Raw genomic sequence first — 22,794 nt, forward strand, 5'->3', positions numbered from 1 at the left:
ATTTGTGGTTTAAATGTTTAGAAACTCAACTTAATAAACCAACCAATGAAAAGTCACCAACGTTGTTAAGTAATCGAATAAAAAACTTTGGGGACTATTGTAATAAACACTAACAGCCCAATGTCCCCTCTCCTCATGGTAAGATTGTGTGACCTATCCCTGTATGCCAAGGTCTCTTGGTCAATTAGTGTGTACCATATTTGTATTGTATAGGATTACTTATATATAAAGAGTATTTACTTAATTTATGAAAATATCCGCGTTCGCCTCTTAGAAATATTTGTTTCAATTTTGAAAATTTTTATACAAATTTTTTGTCTAAAAAATTAGATATGAGACATAAGATAACAATAAATATGAACAAAAGTTTATATAAAAAATTGTCACAAATTATGTTGAAAGTTGTCAACAGGATTATGAAATAAAAACTAAAAAAAATGAATTAAATTATAACTTTCATTAGGAGGAGTTCTGGCCTTATTTGTATTGACCTGGGGGGCGGGGCAAATTTTTTAAAAGAGATTTTTGGAATGGTTAGGAAATAGGCGGAGATGTGATAGGTAAGATTGTTGAAGGAGGAGAAAAAATTGTGGGAGGAGGGGGGTGGATTTTGACCTTAGCCCTGAATGGTGGATTAAATTGTAAAGGCTTAAGAAATGGGCGGAGTTTGTTCTTGGAAGTGAGAGGATGGGATAACCCTTAACAAAGTTTCTTAATTTCAACAACTTTACAACTTTTTTACGCCTTGAAAAATAATTAATGCATTTTTTTTATTTCAGAAGTAAATAAAAATCTAAATCACATTGAAAATGTTGCTGCGAGTGCCTTGCATAAAATTATGCTTGTTTTTAATCATTTTTGGGATAAGCTTTGCTAATTCAAGACGACAGAGACATCATAGGTAAAGTTTTATACTTTTTTTTAAAAAGGAAGCTTTTCTATAATTAGGGTTTGTTCTTTTGTTTCTCTTCATCCCTTATTTTTATGACCAATGATCTCTAACACCGTTTGTCCATCAATAATTTTTTTGTCCTTCGCTTCTTAGATGTTTTATATATATTTTTATTGGGGGGGCAACACAGCCCCACCAATCACATTGCTTCTGATTTTAAATTTTAAATTGGACTATAAATGACATAATTTAATATCTTTTGTTTACATAAAAACTTTTAAAATTTTTATTAGCTGGTTCTATACAATTAATGTCTGAATTATTCAACCAATAATTTCAATCTACAGAAGGGATAATTTTGTTTATCATCATTTGGGATGGATATCAATTTATCGTCCATTTTCTCATCCCTTTAGATCCTTTGATTTTGTAGAAATATTAAAAATTCTTTGAAACCTTTTAACCCTAATAAAATATAAATAAAGGAGCATAAACTGTATGTAACACGATATGCATGTAAAAAAGTTTTATGCCGCGTACCTTTTCTTGTGTATTATACCCAATTTGTATTATTGTGGTATAGCACTGTTCAAAAGAGGCTTTTTTGGTGCTTTCCCACAAAGTGCCTATCGAGAACTGATACCCCCCCCCTCTCCCTTTATTATTTCAAAATAAGGGGATCGTACCCCTGCAGGGCTGTAGAGTACACAACATAACCTAATCTAGCCTGATAACCGAAAAACTACCCCCCCACCCTTATTTTTAATCTAATTATAAGAGAAATAAGAGAGGGGGTGGGACAGTCGGTACGTCGGTGCTAAACAAAGCACTTTAAATGGAAAAGTCCTTCTTTTATTGACGGGTATATTATCAGATCTAAGTTCGAAGACAATTCTATTCTATTTAGAGATTACCTAAAATTAGTTTAAATGTCCAAATAAAGATACATCTTAAGTCCAAGCCTTTTAAAAAACAAAAGATAAAACATAAAAAAGTTCAATATTGACCAAGTCTATTTTAGTGTATCTTGATTTTTCCTTGTACGGATATAGAAAGTTTTTCTTTTTATATCCATATTTTATTTATTGCAGGGACGGAGGGGACAATACCCCTTAAAGTATTTCATTCGTAATTTTAGAAATTATGGTGGGTTAGATTATTGAATTGGCTGTCCAAACCTTTACACAAATAATTTTTATTTTGAATTATTTTATGATCTTTATGATCTGTGTCCAGGGATCTAAAGGGACAAGACAGTGGCTGATAAATGAATGTACATTGTACATCCCAAATGATGATACACAAAATTACCCCTTATGTAGATTACAATTAGTGGTTGAAATGTTTGGACACTCAAATTAATAAACCAACTAATCAAATTCATCTTAAGTCCCCAAAAGTTGTTAAGCCAACTTATAAGAAAACGTTAATTTAAAACTTTGGGGACTAGTGTAATAATCAGCCCATTGTCCCCTCTCTCTCTGCATTATTCAACACCCAGTCCAAAAGAAAGACCAGAAACGTAATAGATACATGGATAAATGTTCAATATTGAGCATGCAGGGAGGGAGGGGACAATGGGCTGTAATTTACATTGGTACACAAATTTAATAACCATGTTATCTTATTCGTTGCCTCAAAAACGTCAGAAACAATTAAATTTGGATTGGTTGGTTTCAAACTAGTACTAGTTCCAGTAATTTAATCTACAAAAGGGGTAATTTTGTTTATCATCATTAGATGTATATCAATATATCGCCATTGTGTTTTCATATAAGATCTCTAATCATGGTTAAATAAAATTCTATTTGGCATCTATTATGCCTTTAAAATTTCACGTCAATTTATATACATTTTTAAAAATTATTTTAAGTAATCATGGGTAGATTTCAGTACACAATGAATTGGAAATGGTTGATTTAATTGAATCATTAATATATTGTTCTAAGGATATAAAAATGTTGATTTGAAATATTCTGACTAAAGAATTTAGATCATGGAATCATGGAAGGAAAACAAAGTAGCGGGTTTCATCGTATTTTCACAGGAGCTTTTCTCCTATTTCTAGAAACTGAGGAGGGCTCTCTAACCCTGCGGGCAATCATTAAAATTTACCTAAAAAAACCTAAAATAACCTATCAAAAAGTACTGTGAAAATACAAAAATACTTCGTTTTCTTTCCATGATTCAAGAATTTATGTAAGGATCAAATCATCTTTCATTGTCTTATCCCTTTATTAGAATTTTAAAATTATCCTTTGAGGACTTTGGACGATAGATCAATCTTACCCATAATACTTTTAAGCTACCAAAATAAAAATTTCAGAAATTGCTAGCAAACTAGAATGAATGTATATATATTTTCAATTGTCCTATCTCCAAAGTATGCATGTATTTCTCTTAGGGAATAAACATGTTGATTGTCCAATTGTTCTTCTTATAACAAACTTTATGTTTATATAAAACAGACAATTTTTCAAGAGCTATTTGGCCAAATATCAATTAGATTGTAGATATAGGTTTTTAGTAATGATTTGGTATGTGGAACATTACAGTTTGTCAATCATGTTAATTATATATGGAAGTTTTTGTAATTCAATAATTCATTAATTTTAATAACAAAGCTTCTCTATAATTACGGTCTAAAGCCCTCCGTCTTTACGTTAGCTCTTGACGTTAATTTAGGCATAATAAAACTGTCCTATCGATTTCAAACTTTGCTTGATAATTCCTAGTACAATTTAGAAAGCGTAGCAGCTCTATAATCGTTTCGTGAAAGTTCGTAGATTAAATATGTTAAAACATGTTGATTTTCTAACCTTTTTTATAACAATTGTATCTAATACAATCTTCCTACTTTTAGGTAATGTTCGTTTGTCCTATCGTCTGATTTTAGAGCTTCGCTTCTACGAATGTTATCATGCTTGTTTTTTAAAATTAAGGTCCCCTTTCATTTTTGGCTACATTGTAAGAAATATTTGATATGATATACAATTCTATTTTTGTAAATAATATTCATATGTTTATCTTATATAAATTTATAATATGTACATACATACATTTATGTAAAACACGAAAATATTTCATATTCTATCTAAGCTAAGGATCTTAAGAATAGAACAATAGACGATATATTCATATACCCTCCCAATTATGATAAATAAAATTACTCCTTATGTAGATCAAAATTATTGGTTGAAAAGTTCTGGCTACTGTCAGTGTACAACACAAACATAATTGTATAAAAGTCGCAAACATTTTTAATCCAACGAATGAAAAATGTCTTTAAAGAAACTTTGGGGACCAGAATATTTTACAATACGATGTAAATTCACCCCTTGTTTAAATCATATGATTTTAATTTACGTGCTTTTGATTATTTCTTGTTTTCAATTGAAAAAATCAGTTGCCATGATGTATTACTGGTATGAAGAGTAACTCGGCATTTTTAAAATATAGAATAAGGAAAAAGTGGGTAATTTTTTGTCAGTTGTGTGTAACGGTTTGACTAAATAAGAGCATTTGACTAAATTAAAATTTATATATAAAAGGACATCACAGGAATACATACATAATAATAACTTAGGATTTCAGTTTTTCAAAAAATAAAAAAATTAATTTCTGCTTCTTTCTATCGCCTTTTCTTGTTTGTTTTTGGTAAAATCATTTCTTATGCTTAGAGTATTTTTGCACCTTTTTATAGAGATAGTGAGAAACATTGTAATAGTTCTTATAAAACAGTAAAGATCCTTATAATAAAGTAACAGGATCTGTGTGTATGTGTACCAAAGGATCTCGCTAACCACTGAACCGATATGGTTTTCCTTTACAGGTTAGCTTCTCATAGGTCCTGGGAAGGTTTATAAATATTTTGGGGATGGTTAGTAACACTCTTCCAAAAGAAACTCGCCCCAAGAGGCCTCTAGAGGCGTATCAGCTAATATCAAATAAAAAAAACATTTATAATCAAATTAGAAGCCTCTGTAAGGTTTTGTTGATGGGTATAATGTCTTTGCAAGGAAAATTATATCAAACCAGGATGACAACATCCATAAAAACGAACTCTAAAATCAGAAGGAAGGACAAACGAACAATAAACTTTGCAGATTGTCGGAACTTATTGTCCCAGGAATCATTATTCAAAAATTTTGAAAAGTTGAAAAGAATAATTATATGATATAAAAAGTTCTTGTGGGTTGACGTTAAGCGCATGCAAGAGTAAGAATGGACGTTTTGACCAACTCTTATCATAGTATTGCTGCGCTATTATTGAAATACAGCAACATTATGTAAATACTAAATGGGTTAAACTATGGAAAATATCCGATAAACTCATTACTTTCCGCGTCAATCAACACCTGGGATATAAAGGGATAAGACAATGGCCGATAAATTGATGCACGTTCATCCCCAATGATGATCACAAAATTAACCCATCTGTAGATTAAGATCATTGGTTGAAACGTTTGAACACTGAACACAATGAATCAAAATTCATTGAAGTCCCCAAAGTTGTTAAGTCAACGAATAAGAAAACGTTATTATAAAACTTTGGGGACTAGTGTAATAGACAGCCCATTGTCCCCGCTCTCTCTGATTAACACACAACCAGTAGTGTACAATCAATTCCGCCAAATGACTACATCCACAAATTATTACCACAGCACAGAATGCATATTAAATTTACCGTAGTTTCCTTGAAAGGACTTAGTCGACCAAAGAACCCCGGCCTCCCGCCCTTTATTATGAATTAAATTAAAAATAATGGGGTCAATTTTGTTTTACAAAAAATTGCTTTCTGCTCTTTTTATCGACTTTCTGTGTTTATATAAAGACCCAATTAAAAGTCGACACAGGGTACCCATATAGTAACACATAGCTCGTGCCTCATCTATACTTTTACTTTGCCTATCTATACTTTCATGTCAGGTTAGGTAAGGTGATATTTTTAACAAAGTATCTCGGCAGGGTTAGGCCACCGCATGTTTAGCTCCTCAGGGGGGAGGGGGGGGGGGGGGTAAAATAAAGTGTTATAAAATAAAGCGATAATTTTTTCCTAAATGTTTACTTTTGTAAAATAGACAGACACACAGACATTCATATACATATATATAAGGATATTCCTATATTTTTCGAAGGCCATCCATCTTTTTAGAAGATTAGCAATATTTCATGTTAAAACCTATAAGCAATATGTTACACACATTATTATCTACTCACTTAGCAGTATTGCACTTTGAACTCCCTTACTATTGCTTCTGGCAATATTTATGGACGGTCAAAAAGACACTAGACAGGTATACAAAATAAGTTGTAGAGTAGAACTTCATAGGTTAGGGCTTTCGTTGGTTTACCTGAAAGACGCTTGTCAAACACAGAACCCCCCCCCCCCATATTTAGAATTCGAAACTGTGTGGGTTAGTTTTTTGTCTGTTTATTTCTTTAGGTCAGGTTAGTTTAGGTTATTGATTCCCCGTAGGGTTGGGGCATCGCAAATACATTTTATCAATTTCTAAATAAGGGGGAGGGAGGGAAGTGGGTTCAATGTTTATGGAAAGCACCAATTTTTGATCTGAATAATTTTCATAAGCCTTTCTATAATTTAAAAAAATGAGTATACGTTTTTTCAAAAATCAATTTCTGCAGCCTTAAATATCACAGAAATAAAGGTACTAAGAAAGAGAGGTAATGTCTGATTGAGCCAATAAATGAATCTCATCCGAGCATACATGAAATCTCATTGGTTGAATTAAACTGAAGTTTTCTAGTTTTTTCATTAGAGTTAATTAGAGCTGTTCTTTCAACTTTTACTCGAATCAAGTCCATTACATAAAGTACTGCATTCATATTGTTGTTTCACATCTATGTTTTATCTGTGCATTAATAATAAATATGCTTCATCTATTGCAATCATTGCAAAATAATAAAAATCCCTTTATGAATTTAAGTTAATAAAATCATATTTTTTTCTTGAGTTTCTATTAAAACAAACAATAATATCTCGGACTTCAAATGTACATGATTTATAATCTTTAATTCGTAATTCGTATCTATTATAAACATTTAAAATACATAAATTCATAGTTTGTTTCATGTTTACCTCGAAATGAATTATATAAAAATAAAATAACAACAAATAGCAATACAACAGTACGTTCGTTACGTTTTCAACAGGACCTAGCGTTGTACTGTGTAAAGGAAAGAGCATATTTTTTTCATTTTGTTCATATAAAGTATCAGCTGTAAATAGTCGCATTTCTTAAGATAAAGCTTTTCTCACGTAAAATATATCGTGTTAAAATTTATTTTCTAGTATAGTGTAAAGCATATTACAAATCCTTTAATAAGTTAGCTATGAATTGTTGAATTCCTTAATATAAAGTTAGCTTTCTAGAAATTATTTTAAAGTTTTTTGTCAGCTGGAGGAGTTCCTTTGTCAGATTTACGAAAAAGGGTTCACACTATACTTCTTCTCTCCTAATTCTATTATCATGGATTACATTAGTACCCTCTATTATCTCTATATTTTAGAAATTAATTTTATGGAAAAGAGTATATTAGAAATCTTACAATGATGATATTTGAGGTCACGTTTATAAATATTGCATAATGTTTATTTACTATCCATAATATGATACTAAGGCTAATTAGGATAATATTTATGGGCACATTACCTAAATTAGTCTCAACTTTTTCCTCATTTATTCAGTAATTTTCAGCTTGCTTTTTTTACAGTTTTGTTAGTATAGGAGTTTAGGTTGTGCGCATATATTTTATCAACGGCTCTGCTGCTTCTACTGCTTCAGTTTCCACAGCTACAGATATTACCTTTTTTTAAATGTTAATTTTATTGTGGTTTATAATACTAGCGACTGCGCCCCAATCTTACAGGGGCTCTGTATCCGAAGTGTGAGGAGTGGGCAGAAAAACAATCATTATATCAATTTAGTTTTATCTTTAGAACTCCATTTCCGACGTAGTTTACCTATATACTTACATCTAGGTAAATAGGTATACCTACTTTAATAAGTTCTAATTCTATTAAGGTACAGATCCTTTGAAGGAGGAGGGGGTAAAGAGAAGATATCATATTATAGAGATCCTTTTATAAATAATCTCAGACGAAGTTTGCCGGATGAACCCTGTCCCATTAGAAATGATGCACAGGTTATTTAGTTTTGGTAGCGAAGCTACTCTATAATTGTAAATTTCCTTCAGTAGTCAAAAAAGGTGTTTTTTAGATTTGTGTAAAGCTTTTAGTTTCCTTTTTGATTAGGCTAGTACCATGTATTGGTATGACAAAAACGTAAAAAAGTATGGACTGTTCGATCCACTTGGGAAAAATCGCGGGAAAAAGTAATTCCATTTCTTTATCTTTCTTTACATATAAAAGCCTCATTTTTTCCATATCTTTCAAATTGAACCTCGTAAAAGTGTCGAACTATGACGTCAGAAAAAAATAACAATTACCCAATGAGAAGCCAGTATTCACTGTAATTGACCAATAGTAAAATATATAGCGGTCTCTTATTGGTTAATTATTAATTTTTTCTGACGTCATAGTCAGACACTTTTACTGGGTTCTTTCAAATTAGATAAATATATAACCTTTTAAAACTGCAGGTTCGATCCCTAAAGCTGACCTGTATGCGTCGCTGTGCTGTGGACGCTGACTGTCAGAATGACCGCAAGCTGTGTCTCTGTGACGGCCCCTGTGGCATGTCCTGTATCAGACCAGAGAAGGCAGGAATATGGAGTTAAAGTAAATGTTGAAAATTTTAAAACTACGTGATAAAAATTGTTCATATGTTGCTTTTCCTCCTTAATACTAAATTAAAGTTAAATAAAGAAAACCAAAATTATAATAGCCTTATTTTACTAAGTATCGTCATCAACTTTTCAATTTTTTTCTTTTATAGCAATAAATGTGAGAAGAGGGGTTAAGGTGGTAAAAATCGAAAATGGGAATGCATGTTTTCTCCACTTTCCACCACAAGAAATACTGCCCCCTGGAAAAACTCTGTGCACGCCATTGCTATAACTCTATACCTGAACACAGGAGTGTCCTGAACTGGCAGATCCGCAGGATGGACAGGTCCATCTTTATGGAAGGCACTTCCAGGTAATCATTTATTAGAGCAATAAAAACACTTGTTTATAAAAATGAAAGAAAATTCTGACATGCTACACATTTGTAACATATATCTTCAACTCATTTTGTCCGTTTTATAATCCATGATTTTTTGTGCTTCGCTTACTATTTATTTCGTCTTGCTTTTTACTTACCTAAATGTTATTTAGGACAAAGCAACATACAGCTGTAACGAGGGTTATCAGCTTGTTGGTCTACAGTCACAAAGCTGTTCTGCTAGTGGTAGATGGTCAGGTATAGTATAAACTTGTTGGTCTACAGTCACAAAGTTGTTCTGCTAGTGGCAGATGGTCAGGTATAGTATAAACTTGTTGGTCTTCAGTTACAAAGCTGTTCTGCTAGTGGCAGATGGTCACTGGTCAGGTATAGTATAAGCTTGTTGGTCTACAGTCACAAAGCTGTTCTGCTAGTGGCCGATGGTCAGGTATAGTATAAACTTGTTGGTCTACAATCACACAGTTGTTCTGCTAGTGGCAGATGGTCAGGTATAGTATAAACTTGTTGGTCTACAATCACACAGTTGTTCTGCTAGTGGCAGATGGTCAGGTATAGTATAAACTTGTTGGTCTACAATCACACAGTTGTTCTGCTAGTGGCAGATGGTCAGGTATAGTATAAACTTGTTGGTCTACAGTCACACAGTTGTTCTGCTAGTGGCAGATGGTCAGGTATAGTATAAACTTGTTGGTCTACAGTCACAAAGTTGTTCTGCTAGTGGCAGATGGTCACGTACAGTATAAACTTGTTGATCTACAGTAACAAAGTTGTTCTGCTAGTGGCAGATGGTCAGGTATAGTATAAACTTGTTGGTCTACAGTCACAAAGATGTTCTACTAGTGGCAGATGGTCAGGTATAGTATAAACTTGTTGGTCTACAGTCACAAAGCTGTTCTGCTAGTGGCAGATGGTCAGGTATAGTATAAACTTGTTGGTCTTCAGTCACACAGTTGTTCTGATAGTGGCAGATGGTTATGTATAGTATAAACTTGTTGGTCTACAGTCACAAAGCTGTTCTGCTAGTGGTGATGGTCAGGTATAGAATAAACTTGTTGGTCTACAGTCACACAGCTGTTCTGCTAGTGGCAGATGGTCAGGTATAGTATAAACTTGTTGGTCTACAGTCACTAAGCTGTTCTGCTAGTGGCAGATGGTCAGGTATAGTATAAACTTGTTGGTCTACAGTCACAAAGCTGTTCTGCTAGTGGTGATGGTCAGGTATAGAATAAACTTGTTGGTCTACAGTCACACAGCTGTTCTGCTAGTGGCAGATGGTCAGGTATAGTATAAACTTGTTGGTCTACAGTCACAAAATTATTCTGCTAGTGGCAGGTGAGAGTTAGATGGTCAAGGAATCTGAAGAAATATTTTATATCTAAGGTATGACTCAGTTAGGTTCGCAAACAGACATTTAAGTGTACTTATCATTCTATCTATTTATCTCTCTTATTGACTATCTATCTATAATATTTAGGTATACCCCCTATCTGTAAGGAGATGTCTGGGGGTGTAGTCTCCCCCTACTACTGTAGAACTATCTATCTATCTATATTTAGGTATACCCCCTATCTGTAAGGAGATGTCAGGGGGTGTAGTCTCCCCCTACTACTGTGGAACTATCTATCTATCTATCTATATTTAGGTATACCCCCTATCTGTAAGGAGATGTCTGGGGGTGTAGTCTCCCCCTACTACTGTGGAACTATCTATCTATCTATATTTAGGTATACCCCCTATCTGTAAGGAGATGTCTGGGGGTGTAGTCTCCCCCTACTACTGTGGAACTATCTATCTATCTATATTTAGGTATACCCCCTATCTGTAAGGAGATGTCTGGGGGTGTAGTCTCCCCCTACTACTGTGGAACTATCTATCTATCTATATTTAGGTATACCCCCTATCTGTAAGGAGATGTCTGGGGGTGTAGTCTCCCCCTACTACTGTGGAACTCCCCCAAATATCCCAAACGCTTCCCACAATGGAACGGGCGAACAGGAATATATTTTTTTCGCATTGCAATTTTCACTGAACGTATGAAATGGATATTTAATAATTATAGAAAAGCTTCGCTTTACAAAAATAAATAAATAAGAAACAATAAAGAAAATGATCTTAACACACATGACCGAACAATTTTACAAAGTTTTCATAGAGACCTACTGTTTTCTAAAACCAAAAAGGATGATTATTAAAGTAAATAGTATCTTCGCTGCTAATAGACATTGTGGATTATAGAGTAGCTAGATAAAACGGGGTGACTGGGGAAGCGTTTCTTGTAACATACAGACTGTATGATGGATCCTAAGTTTAAAGCACAAACCTAAAAAAAAACTTATTTATTTATTTATTACTAGCGGATACGCCCCTAAAAGCCTTTAGGGGCCATTAAGGTAGGAGGGAGAAAAGTCGACCTCATCCCATTTTAAATTTGAGTTTCAAAAAAGTAAAACAAATATTTCTCAGGGGGGATGACACCCTTCCCAAAAATAATTTACAACCTTACCAGGACATATAAAAAGCTTCACTGTAAAGGAGAACAATATCGGTTCAGCGGTTAGTGAGATCCTTCAGGACAGACAAAAAACACTTACTACTTTATATAATAGGATTATTTTGCTTTGAAAAAGATATATATTTTTTGTGAAGGTTTACTGGGATTTAGATACAGAATTAGCTTATCAGGTATTTGTATAATTATAATTCAAAGATATTAGCTATCCGTTGCGTATGGACTGTTGGACGGTTTAACTCTAATCATAGAAAAGCTTTTACATTTTCAAATATAAATAATAAATTTTGCTATTAAATTGCTGTATATTTTTTATGATAAACATTTGATAAAAAAAGTCTGAACATGAATAATAAATATGTTATGCTGTAGTAAAAACATTGAAATTAATATTCCTCCATCTATCATTAAAATGTACTCGAATTGCTTTATTTTCTTACTAATGTGAAATTGATTACAATAGGTTTTTGTTACAATCACGCAAAATTAAGTATTTCTAATAAAAATTATTTATCGCAGCATAATATAGACAGCTTTTACGCGGATATTAAAATGAAAAATTTTAAGATTCAAACCAGTTTTGTTAGACCCTAGAGGCTGATGGCTTAGGCTAACAAAACTGATTTAATTTTACGATTTTACATTAGAATTTGTGGAAAATTGTCTGTAATGCAATGCTGTAGATGATTTTTCAGTATTACTAGGAACTGTTTCTAATCCAGCGAATTTTAAATTGAATCGGTTTTAAGCTATACTGGAAAATATTTTAAAAGTAATGGCCAATTTGGGGTGAAATAAAAAAAAAACTATGTAATAGGCAACATAATTAAGAAGTGAAGCACAAAAATATCATGGATTGACAAACGAACAAAGTGAATTATAGAGCATAAGTTCCGTTGCAATAAAAATCAAAAGGAAGAGAAGTGAGAAAAGTGTCCAAAGTTTTTAACTGATAATTTAATCTTCAAAGAATTAATTTTTATCTCTATCTCTAAATTTATCGTCTTATCCCTTAAGATCTCTTAATTGAATTCCTATTTAGTGTGATCCCGGATATAGAAGAGATGGATTTGACAATGCAAAATGTTTCTACATGAATGGCACCGCTACTTGGTAAGTGTCTCTTTCTTGTTTTGTCTGTTCGTCCATCTATCTGTCTACCCTCCATCTGTTATCCATCTATCTGTCTATTTGTCAATCCATCTATCTGTCTAACCATTTCTTTGTCCATCCAGCATTATGTACGTCTTTCCTTCAATATATCTGTTACAGTGTTAATCCATCTATATGTCTATCCATCTATCTAACAATAGTTTTATTTGTCTATCCATCTATCTGTCTATCCTTCAGTCTTTCTATCTATTCATCTATCTGTTCAAATATTTGTTTTGTCCAGACTTGACCTGTAAACCTATAGAATGTGGACCTCCTGATATATTCATCTATATTTATTCTTTATATCTATATATCTATCTATATGTTGGTATGGTCCAGACTTGACCTGTAAACCTATAGAATATGGAACTCCTGATATTTTCATCTATCTATATTATATATATCTATATGTAGGTATGGACCAGACTTGACCTGTAAACCTATAGAATGTGGACCTCCTGATATATTCATCTATCTATATTCTATATATCTATCTATCTATCTACATGTAGGTATGGTCCAGACTTGACCTGTAAACCTATAGAATGTTGACCTCCTGATGTATTCATCTATCTTTCTATCTATATTCTATATATCTATCTATATGTAGGTATGGACCAGACTTGACCTGTAAACCTATAGAATATGGACCTCCTGATATTTTCATCTATCTTTCTATCTATATTCTATATATCTATCTATATGTAGGTATGGACCAGACTAGACCTGTAAACCTATAGAATGTGGACCTCCTGATATATTCATCATCTATATATCTATCTATCTATATGTAGGTATGGAACAGAATTGACCTGTAAACCTATAGAATGTGGACCACCTGATATATTCATCTATCTATATTCTATATATCTATCTATCTATCTATATGTAGGTATGGACCAGACTTGACATGTAAACCTATATAATATAGACCTCCTGATATATTCATCTATCTTTCTATCTATATTCTATATATCTATCTATATGTAGGTATGGACCAGACTTGACCTGTAAACCTATAGAATGTGGACCTCCTGATGTACCCAGAAACGGAAAGAAATCTTTTAGCTGTACCTCTTACAGGTATTTTGTATTTTTCTGCAAGTCTTTTTAAAAGAATAAATTGTACATTTTTAAAATACTTATTGATATATCCTTATACTAAAGTAACAGGATGTCTGTGTGTCTGTACCGAATGATCTCGCTAACCGCTGAACCGATCGGGTTCTCCTTAACAGGGTAGCTTCTCATAAGTCCCGGGAAGGTTTATAACTATTTTGGGGGAGGGTACCACCACCCTCCCAAGAGAAATGACAAAAAAATCAAAAAAATTTCAAATTTAGAGGAGACTTCAACGTCAAATAAGGTGGTATCGTACATAAAAAATTAACTTTAACAAACAACAACATTTAAAGTGCTCCTAGAGGCCTCTAGGGGCGTAGCCGCTAGTTATTACATAAATCTATAATACAAAGTAGCTTGATGTCTTTCTGTCCGTCTGTCCCTTAATATCTCGGTAACCACTGATCCGATCGGATTCTACTCTTCAGGGAATATACCTACTGGTCCTGTGGGGGTTTTAGGCTATTTTTTTGGGGGTTAGGACACCACCAACCCCCCTCAAAAAAATAAAAAAATTCCCCTCAATTTTTTTTAAATCGAAAATAGTGGGGGCACCTCCAATTTTTTATTTATTATTTTTCATTATTATTTTTTTTATTACTTCATGGGGCAAAGCCCCTAGAGGGTACTGACGAAGCCGCTAGTTGAATATAGAGTAGATTCACTACTAACAAATTTTGGGAATTAATTAAGTTAAATGGCTTATTTAATCATAACCTTTTCATTTGAGATAGGTATATATTTTATAACATTTTAGTAGCAAAGCTACTTTATAATGCACTTTTTTTCTCAGTCCGTAAGTCTAGTATCTAAGATAGACTGCTGACTTTAGTACCACTTAACAACTTACTTTGTCAGTCGGTCAGCCGGTCATGCTACAAAAGACAGATATATTTATTTTTATAAAGGTTTCGTGATTCTCTACTATTTAGTACTCACATATTTTCTTTCTTGTTTTTTTATGACCACTACACACACCTATTTTATAAGCCTTTTTGTCCAATCCATTATTTTGTTGTGCTTTGCTACTTATAAATGATGTCATCCTTGTATTATGATCAAGCAGTCGTTTTAAAAAAAATCTTTGCAGTCTTAGGAATCATCATTTAGATAAGAAAATTGGTTTTAGGAGACAGACATGCAGACTCAAATCAGAAATAGTAAATAAATAAAGTAATCAAATATGCATACTTTGAAAATTAGCACAAAAAATAGATTAAAAACATAGAATATATATTCTACATTAATTTTAGAAATGGGTTGAAATTAAATATTCCAATTAATTAGCTAAAAGTTTTCTCCTACTTAGATAAAATGATGAGAGCAAAATATATGAAATATACATCAAAATTTACAGGGTGATTAAAAAAAATCTGGGTCTTTCCTAAATAGTAATATAACAGGGATCTAAAGGGATAAGACAATGGCCGATAAATTGATGTGTATATACACAAAATTACCCCTTCTGTAGATTACATATAAAGTCCCTAAAGCTGTTAAGCCAACAAATACGAAAAATGGAAACCAGTGTAGTAAACAGGCCATTGAATTTAAATTTACGGAAGGAGTAATTTTGTTTACCATACTTTGAGTTGTAAATAAATTTATCGCCCATTGTCTTATCCCCAACGTTTTAAATAACATTTTCTTATTCGTTAGCTTAACAAATTTGGGAATATTTATTTAATTTCAATTGATTGGTTCATGAGGTTTAGTGTCCAAACGTTTCAACCACTAATTGTAATCTACAGAAGGGGTAATTTTTAATATTATCATTGTCCTATCCCTTTATAACCCTGTTGTCTGCCTCTCTCTATCTTTACATTTTTTCTCCTTTTTTTCCGCCTAACAATATTTTATAGTACAAAGTATAATGTTAAAATATCATTAAGAAACCTGCCAAAAAGCTTATATTGGAACTTTCCTCATAATATGGAGAATTAATGGTTTACTTTTTATTATGTTTTAGATTTTCATACTACATTAAAAATTTTACCTTTCCTATTTTTTCATTAAGATTTAAGTCCCAAAAGTTTTTAAACCTTCGAAGTAGAGAACTTGTTTATAAAGATTGAGGAACTATTATAATGTGTAGTCCAATATCTCCTCACTCTCTCTGTGTTGGAATGATTTTTCTTGTATTCCCTGGCAAGTTCGAACCCATTAATTCCCTTTTCCTTACACCAGAGAATGAGTGTGTTACGCGGCATTCCTAACTATCTCCGCGCTTCGCTTGTAAACAAACAAAGGCGCGCACATTTTTTCCTTGTTGATTCCCATGTGAAGAGCTACGTGAATAAAAATAATGTATTGGATGGATATACATGCGCTCTAATCCGTGGAAGATCTCAAATAAGCCTTCCTGCTTAGTTTGACGTATAATGTGGTAAGAATTTATCTTTAATTCTTAATAATAAGTGTAGTATGGTATATTTTCACGAAGAAATTTAAAACATTAATTTTTCAACAAATAGACCATTTAACTGCTAACTTTTGACATACGAATATTTTCCTTAATTTTATTGATCATTTGAATCTAAAATTATCAATTTATGATGCTATTTAATATGTTTCGTGCCAATTTAAAGTTTTTTAGAAATTTTATATTTTTAATTAAATTGAAATCACGCAACCTCGATATACAAAAATAATAAACCATTAATATTATGTTATTAATTTTTATATTTTTGTTTTAGATGCACCGTTTTCATGGTAATAAATACACATTTGTAAACATTCACATGTTGGTCATTCGGAGGGCTTGGAGATTAAGATTTCGTGTACGGCAAGGCATGCGTACCGAAACAATGAAAACGAGACAGAACAGATGCGGCTAAGAAAATATCTGTGAAGTTTTGTGAATGTGTTGGTTGTGATACCTTACCACACACTATTATAATCGTAATCAGTACAGTTAATTATTGTGACAATCATGGGTCCTAAAAAGAATAAAGGCGCTCAACTGGGACTACGGCTGCGCCCAGCCGTCGAGGCCCTAACCAGTGAACTAGATAAAGTGATGAAGTTGGTCAGTGAATCTTCAGAGCTTGATGTTAGACATTTCACTAAGGAGTCAATCCTTGTCCATGACAAGTTCGAGACATTCGATAGCATTATGGTCGGTTTTAGCAAGCTTGGTGTGAGAATCCAAGAGCTTGAGGAGTTTAGTGACATTTATTCTAATATAATTACTGTGCAAAAAGATTATAACGCTCTGAAAGATGCTCTAGATGCTATGGAGGAGCTTAGTGACATTCAAAGTGTTGTTGATTTAGTTGGTGATAATTTGCCTGACCATAAGGCTGAACTATATGATCGTTGCTTAAAGATTGTGAAAGTTATTAAAGGGTCATACTTTCCCTTACCAGAACCAATTATAAACACTTTGTCTGCTTTGATGAAACGGCTGGCCGAGGTTAAGCTTGAACCTGTGAAGCCGCCTACAACGACGGCGGGTGCTTCGACAGCATCGCCATTTGTGTCGCCGTTTGGCACACCACAGTTCGGCACCGGTTCTATGTTCACGCCAGGATATATGAATCGTGTCGACGAACGTCTTCTTCCAAGCTTTGACGGCTCAGAGTCAGCCTACGTAAGTTTCAAGGACAATTTTAAAAAGCTTACCGTAGGACAGGACCCGTCATATTTACAGTTATTGTTGAGCAGTGAAAAGGTCTGCAAAAATAAAGAGTTGAGACTTCAGTTAATTCAGATTCAATCACATGAATCTCAATGGGCTTACCTCGACGCACGTTTTAAGTCCAAAACACGTCAGATGCTCTGCCTTTTCAACCAATGGGAGAAGAAGCCTAAACCGTCGGACTCCAACCAGATTGTGACAGTCTTAGCAGAGTTTGGTGGTGCAGTTAGCCAGCTCGAGCAGCTGACTAAGGATGATGATGATGAGGAAGTCACCACAAGCCAGTGGTTGACCATTATTCTTTTGGAAATGTTATCCAAAAAGTTGCCACGTGATTTCCAGGACAAGCTCAACCTGGCGTTGGGCTCGATGGATACCCCAAATATTCCTAAGCTGTTGAAGATTATAGAGGAGCAGCGTGGCGCCATTTTGATGAGGTGTTCATTCGATGTAGACACCCCCTCCAAGAAGAAAGGTAATCCTGCGGCCGCAGCTACAGCCGTTGGTAAACCTGGGTCTCCAGCTAAGACCAAGAAGAAACAGCCTTGCCCGTCGGAAGGTTGTAACTCTGATCACCTGTTGTTTAAGTGCTCCAAGTTTAGGGATATGTCTGTTCCTGAACGCAAAGTCTTCGTTAAGAAGATAGGCGCCTGTTTGCTCTGCTTACAAAAAGGGCATCGGGTGGCCGATTGTCCCAGAGCCGATAAGCTTGGCAGCTGTACCATTGACAGTTGCAACCAGCCTCATAATTCATTATTACATGAATCGGTTGCTAGTGGACAAGTTGCGGCGGTGTATGAGTCACAATTGTTTAGCAAGAACAATTTTATGCTGATGTTGCAGCAGGTCCCGGCGTTGGCGGCTGACAAACGTCAAGTCACCGTCAATGCCATGTGGGACAGCGGAGCAAATTTGACGTTGATTTCTAGAAGTATTGCCAAGAAGTTAGAGTTGCCATCTACTGGTCGCACAGCTACTATTTCTCTGGCAGATGGAAAGAGCCAAGCATGTCCTACAGTCAAGATTTGTTTGGTTGACCGCAACCGGAATTCACATATTCTGGAGGCGGCGGTAGTGCCCAGCATTGGTACTGAAGAAGGGTTGCGTTCTATTGATCCTACAGCCGCCGCCGACATTTTCAACATGAAGCCTGATAATTTTTCTATGGTCGACGGCAAGATTGATGTTTTAATCGGCCATTTAACACCAGCTATGTTCCCGTGTGCAGATAAAATGGTTGGTGATTCTAGACTGTACAGAAGCTTATTTGGTACAGGCTATTTAGTTGTGTCTGCAGATGGCAGGACTGTTGCTAATCCTGTCGCCTGTAAAGCTGTGAAGTTGGAGGTCAGCAAGATGGAGTTCCTGAGTACTGAGAGTTTGGGAATACAGCCGCCATCAATGTGCAGCGGTTGTAAGAACTGCCGTCATTGCGCCGCCATAGCTGCCGGGCAGTCCGCCTTGGATGTGCGTAAGCGGCAGCTGATTGAAGAAGGTCTGACATTAGATCTTGAGAACCATATTTGGACGGCCTCATATCCCTACAAGCAGCCGCCAAGTGTGTTAGTTGACAATTCAGAGCAGGCCTATAAGATCTGCTTACGTGACCGGCAGAGAATGATTAAAAAAGGTGAATACAGCACCTTCTGCCAAGTGTTTCAAGAAGCTGTGTCTCGTGGAGTGTATCAGAAAGCTTCGCCAGAAGACCTAACTTATACTAAGCCCGTGTATTATTCGAGCCTAGTCTGCGCATATAAAGAGTCTATTTCCACGCCGTTGAGGATATGCGCAAATTCCAGCCTCTGCTGCAAGGGGCTAAGCCTCAATAGTATTATGATGGACGGCCCAGTTCCATTATATACTCTGATGCACAATCTTATCCGGTTCAGAAGTTTTAAGTGTGCATTCGTGGCTGATATTCAGAAGTTCTATAATTCATTATTAGCTACCTATGAAGATTCTCAGCTGAAACGTGTTTTTTTCGCTGATACAGTTGATGGAGAGCCAGAGGTCTACCTTACCAAAACCATCAACTTTGGTGAGGCCTTGGCTGGAGATATGGCCGTGACCGCCCTCAGACTCACTGGTCGTATTTTTGGTGGACGTTCCCAGCAGGATGTTCAAGATGTTTATGGATCTGAGAAGATTAGAGGTTGTGACGTTGTAGCCCAGCAGGATGTGTGGAGAGATGTTCAGCAACCACTCAGTTCTGAATTTGTTTTGTATCAAGATCCTCCATCGGTCAAATTGGAGACTTGTACTTACGTGGATGACTGTTTGAGCGGTCATAACAGTAAACCTGAAGCTGTCCAGCTGGTCCAAGAGCTGGAGGATATGATTGCACCTGGCAATTTCAAGTTTAAATCTGTTGTTTATTCTGGAGATGATGTTGACAGTGTAAAAGTTCTGGGCCTCGTTTGGGACCCTAAACAGGATAAGTTGTTCCTACCTGTCAGAGCCAACCACGGCGAGAAGATTAAGGGTAGAAAGTTACTAGAGGATCTGGACCTGGAGGATCTCTGGAGAAGTCTACCTGAGTTGATAACTAAACGTGAAGTTTGGAGAATTGTGCAACAACTTTATGACCCAATGGGTCTAGCAGCGCCATTGCTGCTTAAGTCCAAGCTTTGTCTGCGCTCAGTTTGCATACATGGATGTAACTGGGATGATGTTATACCTGGAGAGTTGAGGTCGGAGCTCGTGTCCAGCCTCCAGGACCGTTCGGCACTTGGAAATGTGTCGTTCAGACGTTCGATGGTTCCTGATAAGCCGTTGGGGCTTCCAATGCTTGTTGGTTTCTGCGATGCATCTAACCAGGCCTATGCAGCCATCACCTACCTGAGATGGCCAGTTCCTGGAGGATATGATGTAGTTTTGTGTTGCGCCAAGTCACGTGTCGCACCAGTGAAGATTGAGTCTATACCAAGGTTAGAAATGCTTAGTTGTCTAATTTTGGCCAGGCTTGTGGATACTGTAGCCAGAGCTCTACCTTTCAACATTTCTGGCAAAGTATTTTTTAGTGATAGCAGCTGTGCCCTAGCTCAGCTATCCAGTGACAGTGTTATGTTAAATGTTTTTAACAGTCATCGTGTTTCTGAGATACAACAGTTGACGAGCCCTGAAGATTGGAAATGGGTTCCAACCCAGCACAACATTGCCGATCTGGCAACGCGTGGTTTGTGTACGATTGAGGATGTACAACCTGGATCTACATACCAAGAAGGTCCAAGCTGGTTGCGCCTGGAACAGGACCAGTGGCCCGTTAAGACGGCGGGTGAGGTAAATGCATCCATTCCCGAGAGCGAGCTAAATCCCAAGATGGCGAAGCTCAAGGTAATGTTCACACAGGTAGTGGACAATGATTTCTGGAGGTCCCTGGCAAGAAGGACCTACAGGCAGGCAAGGAGGACTGTTGCCGCAGTTCTTAAGGCTGCCAACTGCTTTAAAACGCTGCTTGTCAAGAAACGTGGCGTTGCAACAATTGAGGATGGTGTTAGCAGCAATGATAGTTCTAAGCATTATGAGAACTATACTTTCACAAATACATACATGGATTCTGTTTGTGACCTGTTTTTGACTTCCTTCAACCAAGAGAAGGAGATGACCATGGACGCCGAGGGGAAATTTGACTCCCTTCAACCTTATCATCACAAGGTCCAGGTTTGTTGGCCCATTGTGGGTCATGATGGATGTTATCCTCTTAGGACATTTACAATATTGAAAATGTCCGGGAGAGGAGATGAGGCTCTTGAGGCCGCTGCTGGAGGCCCCAGGAAGATTATGAAGGACAGCCCAGGTGTTGTCTTGCTCAGCCGCCACAACAGGCTGGCGCGGCTCATCCTTCAACAGTCCCACGATGAATTGGGGCATGGAGGCCATCGTAAGACGTTGGCGCAAAGCCGCAGGTATGCATGGATCACACATGGCCGCATGGAGGCTATGAAAGTGGTCAAGAGTTGTGCTGCATGTTCCATTGAATATGCCAAGCGTTCGAGTCCCGCAATTGCTAATATTCTGCCAGATCGTGTCGAGCCCTCTATGCCCTTCAAGGAGGTGCATATGGACCTTGCGGGGCCGATCGAAGTTACGAAGCCTGGCGTTGGTACCAGGAGTTCCAAGACCAAGTACAAAGTTTGGTTGTTGATTGTGGCCTGTAGATTTACACAGGCTGTGTTTGTTGATGTGTTGACTGATTATTCAACTGAAGCCGTGCTGGTCGGCTTGAGAAAACTTCAGGCGTTTTACAATATGCCTAGAAGGGTTACCACAGACAGAGGCACCAATATGGCCGGTGCCAAGCGAATTATGGATGAACTTTTGAAGGATACCCGAATGCATTTTGAATGGCATCTGGTGCCCACCGCAGCACACTCGTTCGTGGGTACTGTGGAGAGGCAGGTTGGGCTGGTCAAGCGTGTGTTGAACAAGAAGTTGGCTGGTGCTACTGTAACCTTCAATGATTTATTGGTGTTGTGTGCTGAGACTGCAAGAGTCCTGAATTCTAAGCCATTGACCTATGCCACCCAAGGAGATGACGTCAATTGCTGGAGAATAATTTCACCTGCTGATCTGTTAGGCGGCAGGACCAACGATGCAATCTGCACCTTTGAAACAGGTTGTAAAGAGCCCATCACCAGGAGGCTGGAGAACTTGGAAGAAGTGCGCCCAGGTGGGAGGACCGTGGTTTGCAAGTTCAAATTATCAGATGACGCAGCCGCCACGAGTAACGAGACTTCCGCAAGACGTCTGCTCAAGATCAATCTACCCAAAGTTTAGTATAAGTATCGTTCTTGTTTAACTTTGAATTTTATTTTACGGTAGATTTATCAGATTTTTTTCGAAAGACAAAAAACGCAAATTTTAACTCAATTTCGTTTAAACTTTCAAATCGACACAAGATTTTTTTCATTTAAAATGCAAACTTAAGTTATTTATACGTTTACGCAAGTTTTTTCAATGATTTAAGTCTTTCCGGGACCAGGGATTTTTTTCGCGGAAATTTTCCTAGGTACCTACGCAAATACGAACATTCTTATCCTTGTTTAATTGAAATTCGATATGATAAAAAGTAACACAATGAGATTTTTTACATCATACAAATATTTCTTAAGATTTATTATAATCACATAGATAATTTAATATTACATATATATTAAAATTATTTCTATTTACCTCTTAACCGATGTACCTAAAGAAAAATGCAGATTTTTTTCGTCTTGAATTAAGTAGATTCTTTGAGTTCGAAGATTTAAGCTTAATAAGACCGCTCTATAGTGTATCTTAGCTCTGTTACCTCGGCCAGACATACTACAGAACGGCAAAACTAA

At 35.9% G+C, this 22,794-nt stretch overlaps 1 protein-coding gene across 1 annotated transcript in view; it reads left to right on the forward strand.

The window, feature by feature from the left end:
* Positions 1–777: 777 nt before the first annotated feature.
* The window catches only part of LOC145326566 (protein lev-9-like), an 80,322-nt gene continuing 58,305 nt past the window's right edge, over positions 778–22,794 (forward strand). Inside the window, exons 1-9 of the mRNA XM_080169940.1 lie at positions 778–901; positions 7,939–8,059; positions 8,516–8,635; positions 8,952–9,014; positions 9,194–9,278; positions 10,930–11,034; positions 11,686–11,723; positions 12,593–12,663; positions 13,696–13,788. Of these exons, the coding sequence (XP_080026066.1) occupies positions 810–901; positions 7,939–8,059; positions 8,516–8,635; positions 8,952–9,014; positions 9,194–9,278; positions 10,930–11,034; positions 11,686–11,723; positions 12,593–12,663; positions 13,696–13,788 (788 nt within the window). The 5' untranslated portion in view covers positions 778–809. The remainder of the gene's footprint in view (positions 902–7,938; positions 8,060–8,515; positions 8,636–8,951; positions 9,015–9,193; positions 9,279–10,929; positions 11,035–11,685; positions 11,724–12,592; positions 12,664–13,695; positions 13,789–22,794) is intronic.

Source organism: Acartia tonsa, chromosome 1, assembly GCF_053477335.1.
Source record: "Acartia tonsa isolate MP-2025a chromosome 1, ASM5347733v1, whole genome shotgun sequence".
NCBI classification, from domain to species: domain Eukaryota; kingdom Metazoa; phylum Arthropoda; class Copepoda; order Calanoida; family Acartiidae; genus Acartia; species Acartia tonsa.